At 41.4% G+C, this 10,888-nt stretch overlaps 1 protein-coding gene across 1 annotated transcript in view; it reads left to right on the forward strand.

Moving 5' to 3' along the window:
- PLCH1 (phospholipase C eta 1) overlaps nucleotides 1–10,670 on the forward strand; it is a 97,125-nt gene extending 86,455 nt beyond the window's left edge. Inside the window, exons 20-22 of the mRNA XM_015425539.1 lie at nucleotides 3,673–3,732; nucleotides 4,247–4,607; nucleotides 8,605–10,670. Coding sequence (XP_015281025.1) covers nucleotides 3,673–3,732; nucleotides 4,247–4,607; nucleotides 8,605–10,670 — 2,487 coding nt within the window. The remainder of the gene's footprint in view (nucleotides 1–3,672; nucleotides 3,733–4,246; nucleotides 4,608–8,604) is intronic.
- Nucleotides 10,671–10,888: the final 218 nt, after the last annotated feature.

Raw genomic sequence — 10,888 nt, forward strand, 5'->3', positions numbered from 1 at the left:
AAGCACAGGCTCAATCGACATCAGGCTCAATCGACATCAGGCTGGGGTCGCCTGTGGTCCAGACCCCCTCTTTCCCCTTACATTCCCTTTGCCTTTTTAGTAGTGCTGAGATGCTATTGGTTCCCTAAAATACATTACTGGGAGCTTCTGTATGCTGCTCAGGAATCATCTTCGTAGATGAAAGCAAGAGCTTTGCTAGACATTGGGTTGGATCCAGACTAAATTGGCAATTTACACTCATACCTACTTGCCACTTCAAACCCCCACCACCCCATGTCATTTCTCAGGGTCCTCTGTCTCCCATGAGCAGCATTTTGTGGAGATCAGTGGGCTGCAGTGGAAGGGGGGAGGCCAGAAAGTTCCATCCCGCCATTGGAAAATTTAATCTGGATCTAACCCAGTGCAGTTTGATAAACACCACTTTTGCAAAATGGGATTGCTAGATTTTTTTTTTTAAAGTTCATATATTTACCATTTAAAGATAACACACTTTGAAAAAACAAAAATGCTGAACACTGTCTGTACAGAAAAGGCCTTTTCTGAAATCCTTCCTGCCTGGGTCAGATGGCCTTAGCCGGTGACACTGTAGTGTAATTTTTGTCACCTGTCCAGGTGGCGACTTGCCGGCACCTTCCCAAGCATGGGAAGAGCTATGACCAGTACATTAGCACATCAAAAGCATTCCCTGACATGACACATGGTCACTTGAAGAGGCTGGAGTGGGATGCCCAGCTCCTAGCCAATCAAAACATATCTTGCCTGACAACGCATGGTAACCAGAGATTGGACATGCCTCCCCACTCTCTCACTATTGGGTAAATGGCCATACCTTGTGGTGACGGAAGGGGGGTATAACTGCAATAATCCATATGGGAAAAAGGAGTTCCTCTCGGGAGATAAAGAGTTCTTTTGGACTGGCTGTTTGTTGGTACCATGGGGTTCCTTTTCAAGATCCCCTGGTGAGACCTTGGATTATTTCATCTGATGCCTCTAAAAGCCTGATAACTATGGAATACCTCTATTGTGTAGTTAGAGCTGAACAAGCTATAGATATAATTTGTTTTCTTATCTTTTCCTAGTCTCATGTTATATGCATGCTTGTGCACTGAATAAAGATAATATATAATCAATATTATCTGGACTTGTTTCCTCTGTTGCAACCTGATTTCTAAGACTGAATCTTGTGTCTAAACCGTTCGCCTAAGGAGGCTACCACTGTGGTACTTAATTGTTTGCAGCCCTAGTACAGAGCTGGTAAAGTTGGTAAGTCCCATAAATCAAGCAGGAGTTTGGGATCTCTGCTCCTGATCTTTGGTGGGGACTTTTTGTGAGAGATCCTGGTGGCAGACTACTGGTAAAGCCTGGAGAGTGTACAGACATTCTTTTGGGGTTTGTTTAATTGTTGCTGAATGCTTAGTTTAACTCCCATCCATGGACTGGGGTGGGAGAGAAACCGTGACACTGTCTATCTAAAGTCTTGAAAAAACACCTGGAAAACCTTGGGTTTTTCTGCAAGCTAATTAAAGTAAGCATTGCTAAACCTAAGCTGCTGCATAGCTCAAACCTAAGCTTATGAGACATGGCAGCTTTGTTTACTGGCTAAGAGAAGTCATAGAGCAGAATAATAAAATTCCCTCCTATTTTCTTGAACGGGTCATAATACTGAGCATCTTAATTTGTTTGCTGTTGCTGTACATTCAAAGAATTCATTCTGAGAGAATGAAAGTATTCATGGTTTGCAGATGAGTAGGAACTTCATGTTCATTCCATAAATCATTTATGTAGTGTTCCAGTCCTTGAGCAGTTTTAAAACAACAAACCAGTGTCTGGTGACCCTATCTTTTTTCTTGACAGTTTTGTTATTCAGGAAATAGTGGTGGGCAAGTTAGCAAGATGTCACTTGGAAACATGGATTAATTGATGTACCTAAAAGTATTCTTCAGTCTTCTTGGCTTGTCTGGCATATTTATCAAGATGCTCTAATCACATAAAAGAAGACTCCCAATGCAATCTCAAACACTGGATTAGTCCATTGGGTTTAGAAGGATGTAGCTGTGTTTAGGATTGCCCTGTGAATGAACTGAAAAGCCAGAGACTTGTCAACTGTGCAGTGCAGCTCTGCTTAACATTGCCCTGTAAATACCTCAGTTCAAGTGATTATTATCCTGTTCTGTGTTTTGGAAAGTCAGCCTGCATTTATGTTGTGCTTGCTCATCTGCAAGGAAGCTAATTTAAGGGCAAACGCTTCTTAGTCAATTTTCAGCATGAAGATTTAATAATGTTGCCAGATAGCTTTAAATAGCTTTGAATCATGAGTTCTCCCCGCCCCAATAGCACAGAGCTGAGTCGGCAACATGAGTCTCTGTGCTTTCCCTAAAATAATACAGCACTGATCATGGCGGACATGGTCTAAATTGTATGAAATGGGGTTTGGCTGCTTGAGTGAACTGAATGCCACTGATTATGAGTGCTCCCCCCAGTTTGTCTTCCCTGACTAGAGGTTGGGGCTGCTATTATAATAATAGAACCATAGACTTGGAAGGGATATCCAAGGTCATCTAATCCAACCCTCTGCACAATGCTGGAAATTCACAACTTCCCCCACACACCCCAATGACCCCTGTCCAGAAGATGGCCAAAAAAACCCAACCCTCCAGGATCCTTGGCCAAAGTGGCCTGGAGAAAATTGCTTCCTGACTCCAAAGTGGCAATCAGCATTTCCCTGGGTGTGTAAGAAAGGGCCATGAGAACTAAGCAATGATGCCACCCTTTCTCCTTGCCTTCCCTCTCATGATCTGCCTCTTGTTGCGGTGTCTTATTGCTTTGATTAAATGTGTTATCCTTGGCTTCTTGATTCCTGTATGACTGCTGTATGACATAAGGCTTTGATGTCCGACTCAGGTCCTGATTAAAACAAGAATCAGGTAAATGGATATCAAGAAGCAACAGGTATTTTCCAATCTCTAGACTAGAAGAGGGTGTCAAGTAAAATATACAAATGACCAAAAAAAAAAAATTGAACGGTTTGTTCATAGAAGATAGGGTAGGTGATTTCCTGCATTTTCTATAAAAGGCATCGTCATGACCCACTTTGGATCTTGGCTGTCTGGTTAGCTAGAGAAGAGCATTTCAATTTGTAGGAAGATAAATCCAGGCCAAGGAGATGAAAACTCTTTCCTAACTGTAAAAAAAACCAACAGATCATTGGAAGGTTACATGAAATATTCTTCCTTGGCTGTTTTGCAAGGGACTGGTGCAGCACAGGTAATCTGTTAGCCCCTTTCAACCTTGTGGGCCAGTTTGGGCATTTAATGCTGGGCATATTGCTCAAATGCAATCACACAGAAGTAGTAATGCCTAACCCAGTTACAGTTTTCACTTTTTAGTAGCAATCCATGTGAGCATAGCGTTAGTTGTTGGGTTTTTTTTAAAGCTATCGTGCTTAAGCAAACAATGAAAATGGATGAAGTACATGGGGACATTACTTTGCCCTCGGAAATTCTCGGGGCACCCTTTGAGAAGGAAGCAGCAAAAAACATTTGAACCAGTCCTGTGATTCAAAGACCTATCTACAAGAAACGCTTGAAAAAAAAATCATATTGTTTTCTTGTGACTGATTAAAAAAAAAATTAGCCCAACATGTTTGCTTTTTTTTTTTTTTTTGCCTTTCAGTGGAGCCCCTTAATCCTCAACCCCAGTTATACTATAATGCACTTTCTAGGAGCCACAAAGGTAGCCTTTATTTAGCATGCACTTCTGCTTTTGCAGATAACTTTGATGCGTTCCCAACCGCATGATCTGTAGCTGGCGTGTCACTTCATTTCACATCAAGATTTTGACACCTTGAGCTGCTGCTTTGAAGTGGCCCATGTCATAAAACTCCATGCCTCTGGGCAGGGCAGCCTTTCACCTCGGGGCATTTCTTGCAAGCTTGTCATGTGTGATTAGGAAGCCTCTCATAAAAGGTCCTTTGCCATCATGGCAGGCTGCCTTCCAGATGAAGAGAAACACTTTCACATGCATGCATGAACTCATGGTGAGCTGTGCCTGTATTTTCATAAACAGATTTAGATGTGGGTTTGTTGTGCATTAATTGATTTTTTTTGGTTCTAATTTGCTTGGGGTTCCTTTTCATTCGTTGGCTCAGAATAATGTATGTAAGCATCAATTTAGAAATGCATTTCTATAAAACAGGATGCATTTCCAAAAATCTGCAGTATCTTTTCTCCCTTTCTTTATTTCTTAGAGCAAGCAGCTGATAGGACTCCGAGGGCTTTTTAACAAGAACCCCAAACACAATTCAGTGGAAAATGGTGGTCACTGTGTTCGGAAAAGATCGATTGGGGAACGAATTCTCCGACGTACAGCCAGTGCCCCGGCAAAGGGCAGGAAGAAGACCAAAATGGGCTTTCAGGAAGCCACCGATGTTAAAGAGAGTGTATCCGATGCAAGAGATTTAAAACACAGGGATGGGGTTCTAAGACGCACCAGCAGGAGTTTGCAAGCACGTCCTGTATCCATGCCAGTTGACAAATACCTTCTAATGGGTTTACAGTCAGAGGATCAAGAAACTGTTTCAGATACGACTAAAGCTGAAAATACTTCTGGTAAGTGGCCTCTGATGAGACTTTCAAACCATTCATTTTGAGAAGGTTTCATAAGTTCAGCTCTCCACCCCGCTAATAATCCTGTGCACACTCATTTGGGAATCAGTCCAGTTGAACTTGGTAGGACATACTTCTAAGGAGACAAACATGGTATTGGGCTGTATGACAAGCAAGACTCCAAAACTCATGTGAACTACAAAATAACTCAATGTTGAGCTTTTCCTTACCTCTCTACAGTCATACGGTTCATGGCATCACATCAGCATGGCAGGGACAACAGTGATGCCAAAGTAGCTAACAATTTAAAACATACATGATAAAATAACCTTATAGAACCATTAAAATCAACCTCCCTCTCAAACATATGTAATCAAAACAATTCTTTAAAAACAGTGAAAATACATGCAGAACAGTTAAAATGAATACAAAACACAAAAACATTGGTGAGAAAGGAGGGATCATTGAGGGAATGCCCACCAAAGCAAAAAAAAAGTCTTCATTCATTGGCAGAAGGTGGCAGTAGACAGGAACAGACTAATCTCTCTGGGGAGAGGGTTCCAAAGCTTTGGTGCCATGACTGAGAAGTCCCTTTCCAGGGTTGCTACCCACCTAATCACAGAAGGTGGGAGCACCTGAAGCAGGTCCTCCAACCATGATTGTAATGGTTGGTCGGGTTCATAAGAGATCTGGCAGTCCTTCAGGCATGTTGGTCCCAAACCATGCCTGAAAACAAATTGGAAGCTACTGTAGATGGGCTAAGACTGAAGTGATATGGTCCCTACGACCCACTCCAGTCAGCATCCTGGTGGAAGCATCCTATACAAATTGAAGTTTCTGAATACTTTTAATCTAGATGCAACCAGAGCATGCACCACAGGGCCAGATCTTTTTGACTGAGGAAAGGCTGCAGCTGGTGAAGTCGCTCCTGACCACAGTTGCCATTTGCTTATCTGGGTTCCAGAGCACCCCCAGACTACGAAATTGGCTGGAGAACAACAGATGAATGATGGAGAACACACACTTGGTCCTGCTCATGTGACTTCTAAAGAGGAACATGTCAGATCAATTCATTGGTCCCTCTAGCTTAGTATTGTTGAATCTGATTGGTGGATAGCTTCTCCAAGACCTCTAGCAAAGGAATTCTGCCTCACCCCCTGGCCCCTGGAGATTCTTGTTAACTGGAGAAGCTATCAATTTATCCTTCAATCTTCCACATGGAAAGCATGTGTTGAGCTCCAGCAGCACTTGGTCATATCACTTCCATGCTGCTGGGTGTGTGGGATGAGAGTTCTTTCCAGCATATCCTGAACATTTGAGTTTTGGATTTGGACTGGTCTCCAAGGGAAGCCCCTTAATTAAGTGGCAGCCCTGAAGAATGCTTTGTCATGAGCTTGTCATATGGACTTGGGTCCAAATGGCACAGGTCAAGTAATGACACTTACTTGATTTTAAAGGTTGCCTGATTAGCATCTGGTTGTTTCTGAAAAGATTGGCAACTGAGCCATTTGTTTGTTGCCAAAGAATTTAATACGGTGAGTAAGCGTTACCCTACGTGTTCCTTATACTTCTCCTTTTTTGCTTACCAAACATTCATTTCCACCTGAAAATGTCCCTGAATTCAGAAACTCCATTGACTGCAGAGAAGCATATGATGTTGCAAGTGGGCTTGTGATTTGGCAGGACTTTTTGGAGGCAGCAATTGTTATAGATGGTTGTTATTCATGTAGGGCCTGTATATGTAGCTAACAATTATGGTGGCTTAAAAAAAAAAAAGATCTCAATGAGTATGCAAAATTCTGTCAGTGTATGCTGAAACCATTAGTTTATCCAGTCAGCACTGCTGTGCAGTTATGGGCACTGCTGAGCCATTTGAGTTAATGTTTCAGAGCTCAGCAAAGTTTTGACATTGGCAAGGATCTTGGCTTGATAGGAAGCTGTCCTGTAATATATGTTGCATATGCTTTGTGCATAAACTCATAGAAGATATGGGGTAATAGGCCTTGCAAAGCACTCTGTTGTCCCTCAGGGGCTGTTCAACTGGCCCAAGTCCCAAACCGGACTACATGCTAAATGAGGAGCTCATTTCTCCAGATTTATTGCCCCTCACCCATGTAAGCTTGTGTAATTATTTGTACCTAGAATCTTTTTAAACGTCTCCTAAAGACTTTTCTTCAAATTAAGTCATGGACTTAATTTGTTCAAAATATGTTCAAAATTACATGGAATTGGTGTTTTTTTAAAAAAATCTGACTTGTTAAGAGTAATCCAGATCCAGGCAGGTATTTCCCCACCATCTCTTTGTTTTCTTGGCAAGTGTGGGCCAGATTAGGTTTTTATGTGGGTGTGGACATTCTCATAAAATTGAAAAATAACTTGTATTTTCAGTCAATGATTACAAACAAAAAAAGTATATAGGTTGAGCAAAAATTGTCTACTGTTGAACAAAAAAGAAAAAAAATGAGCAGTAAACACATCCTCTCTCCCTAGGTTTCAAATTTACCACCCTATGATGGTGCTTTAAGAGGTGGGCAGAATAATCTTCAAGTTACCCCATTTCTCTTTAGAGATGTCTCTTTCCCAGCCATTCCTGGCTATTTTTCATTGAGTCTTCCTTCCATATCTACTCCAAAGTTCTCATCTCCCCCCTCCCCAACCCCAACTCAAAGTCTCCCCCCCAAACCTTTCCCAATAAAGGATAGAGTTTGTTCTTTAAACCCTCTGTGACCCCTCCCATCCTACTTGATGGAAAACTACTAGCTTTTGGGATGCTCCTGGAGACTTCATTGATGAGATGCAGGTTATTGATGCCACAGGGGAAGTTCTGTTGGAAACCACATTAACATACACATTAACAACCTCTTGTGTACTTGGAAAGATAGTTTTAGTTTAACCTGTGATTGCCCACAAAATCCATATTAAATATTTGCCTTACAAAGTTGTAATATTTAAAAAGGTACCTGTGAGGGAAGTTTTATTTCACCTCAGGTGGGACCAGAGAATTCTCTCTTGAGCTTCCTGTGTGCATTACAGCCCCCAAAAGCTGTACCTCAGTGGCTTAACAGTCTTTTAGTTGACTGGCAAGTTTCTCTCAGTAGATCTGGTATTCTTGAGATTCTGCTGCTCAGGAGCAGGTAGCCTGCAGTGAGCACAAAGGTCACCCTTTTACATGACAATGGTCAAACTATTTTATCCAAAGTAAATCTGTTTAGATCCTAGTAATGTAGACAGAAAGATAGCTATACAGGTATACCCAACTGTTGCTTTGTGCTGGCTGAAGAAGACTGCCCCCCTCCTCTGCCAGATTTTTTTCTGATTCCTCCATCCCATTTTGCCCCAATTCAGTTTATGAGGAGGCCCCAGTTCCCAGGGGCAGAATTTCAGTGATCTCAGTTTGTTGCTCAGCAGGAGAAGTGGTGTGACATTCGCTTTCTACTCTTCTTACAGTTCTTTGGGTACGACTCAGCTCACCTGTCTATGGACTTTTAAACATTTCCAATATTTTGAGGAATGGGTGGGATTAGGAAATCAGGAGCTTTTTAAAGGATCTGAAGCCATAATGCATGGAGTCCATCTATCAGATATGTAATTGAAGCATACCTCTTGTTTGCAGATGGTGTTTTAACAGAGCTGTTTTGTTCTATCTTTGTTTGCCATGCTTCTTTGTAGTACAAATCTGAATAGGAACACAGCTGAAGGTAATGCCACATGTCCAAACTATGGTACCGCATTGACATTCTTTACAACAAATATTACATCATGCCCTTGATGTAATAAAGCATTAAAGAAAAGCTTCAATGAAGTGCCTGCAACTATATTTTTTCCCATTTCTTCATATCACTTGGATAATTTGTACTAAACTTGCACAACCCCATAATTAAGTCCTTTCACGTATTGTGACTAATTTTTACATTCTCCATTTGTCCGTCTCAAGGCAAAATAATTGTAAGTGGGTGAGAGAGGGAGCATTGCTTCTAACCATTTTTTTAATATCTTTTAGCAGAAAGTAAAAATAATACAAGTGAAGATCAAATGAATGTAAAAGAAGCAGTCTCTTCATGCTTTGAGAAAGTTTCATCTTCTACAAAGTTTGCATCTCCACTTAAGCAGGATGCTCCCAAGACTGGTGACTGTGCCACTTCACCTTTATTTGAAAAACCAGCTTGCCTAGACTTTGCAACTGGAATAGCTGAAACCTATTTCTCCACCGAGTATTGGAAGAGTAATATTTCCGGTGAGACTGTTCATCCAAAGGAGGAAATTGTAAAGGAAAAAAATGAAGACACACATTGTATGGCTCAAAAGACATCGAAGGAGGCTGTATTGTACAAAGAAGAGAGCAAGTCCACAGTAGGGATTCCTGTTCCTCAAGGAGAGCAGGAAACTGAGAAATCTCATACAGTTGTGAATAGTGCTTTAAGTAGTTTAACCAATGCATCTACAGTCAGTGACTTTCATTCCACACAAGCCATGCAAGATGGTGACATTTCAGGCCTCATTAATGAGGTCTCTTTGACTAATGAGAGTGATGTGGGTAGTTCTGTCTCAGCTCTGATAGAACAGTTTGATGTTACAAATAGCCAAACTAATTTAACAGCTGGTTCAAGTTCTCCAGGAACAAGCAAAAAGACTAGTAGTATGAAGTCTGCACTTCTACCATCTTTATTACCAAGTGATCCAAATACAACTTTTGACCTCAAGGCTCCCAGCAGAACATCCAACATGCCATCATATTTAACACCGGAAATGACTGCGTTCCCCAGCCCAGAAACAACAGAATGTTCTTTCTTTACAATTATCCATGAGGCCTCACTTTCTCCGGCTTCCAACCATGAAGCAGTGGGCAAGCTTTCCTGTAAGGACAAACCACACTGTGTAGAAGACACTTGTGCGGTGCTTTCTTGCATTTCACCTGCTGGTGCACTAAAAGCAAACCCCAAAAGGAAATGTGGGACAAACTGGGAATCTATTGGTAACAGCACCTCCTGCCTTTCCGACAGCTCAGATTTGGAAGACACCATAGCTGTCCCTTTCACATGTGTGAATTCTACAGGCAGTAGCCTAATGGAAGTTGATGGGGAACTACAAGATCTCTTGATAACTACATATGAATATAAGAGAGAAGATATGAGCCAACTTGCTTCTCCTTTGAAGCTCAAGTCTAACCAGGACATTCTAACCTACAAAGAGAGACTTGGCCAAAATATAAACAACGAGGACCTCTACAGTGCTCATGTAGGTAAAGATTTCAAGTTTAGAAGTGAGAACAGTCAATGTTTTCCTCCTTCAGAATATCAAAATGTTGCTGTTATGTACAATAATTATTTGCAATTGCCTGATACACAAAATGACTCCTTAGGCATCTCTCAAAGACCTAACATGGAATCCAGTCCTACATCCAGGAACTCTTTACCTTACACTCCTCCCACAGTGCAAAAGCAGCCAAGTCCTTGCAAATCCAAGAGTCTTGGAGACTTAACCTCAGAAGACATATCCTGTAATTTTGAAAGTAAGTACAAGTACATCAGTAGAGGTTTTATTACATCTGGCATGAGAGATAAGATGATGGCAGCTCTGAAGGCAAAGAGACCACAGTCTTCGGATTCTCTGACTGAACAATTGCGAAAACTACTGTCTTTTGACCAGGAAGATGTTTGCCAGTCATTTTGTTCTAAGCAGAATGATGATTGCCCTAAAATGTTGGTCCGAAAACTGTCATCTAGGAGTCAGAGCAGAGTGCGTAACATTGCTAGTCGTGCCAAGGAAAGGCAAGAAGCCAACAAGCAAAAACTTTCCAATGCTAGCAACAATATAACGGGGGTAGTACTTAGAAATAAGCCCTCTGTATCTCCGCACATGATCAACAGGCATTCCACTGGCTCTTACATAGCAAGCTATCTGAACAACTTCAGTGCAGAAGATCTGGAAGGCCGAGGTGTCCCCGAAGGCGCATGTACATCTGTGCGCTATGGGTACAATGACCGATTTTATACAGATGACTCTCTTCTGGAAACCAAGCCAAGTGATGATGATAAACCAGAAATTTATTTCCTTCTGAGACTGTAAATTGTATAAATGTATATCTTCATTGTTTACAAGCTTTCTCACTGAATGAAGGGTTATCAGTAAACAGTGCAGCCATTAGCATTTAAATTACTCAGAAATGCATTTTTTTTGCTCCTGTTTTGAGTCTTGTCATGAATTAATGTCTCCATTTCTATCTAAGTGTGTGTAAATAGAAGCTGTAAAACATTATGTATGTGTGCTTCCCTGTTTTAAAAATT

This window comes from Gekko japonicus, unplaced genomic scaffold, assembly GCF_001447785.1.
Source record: "Gekko japonicus isolate JY-2015 unplaced genomic scaffold, Gekko_japonicus_V1.1 scaffold702, whole genome shotgun sequence".
Classification (NCBI taxonomy): Eukaryota; Metazoa; Chordata; class Lepidosauria; order Squamata; family Gekkonidae; genus Gekko; species Gekko japonicus.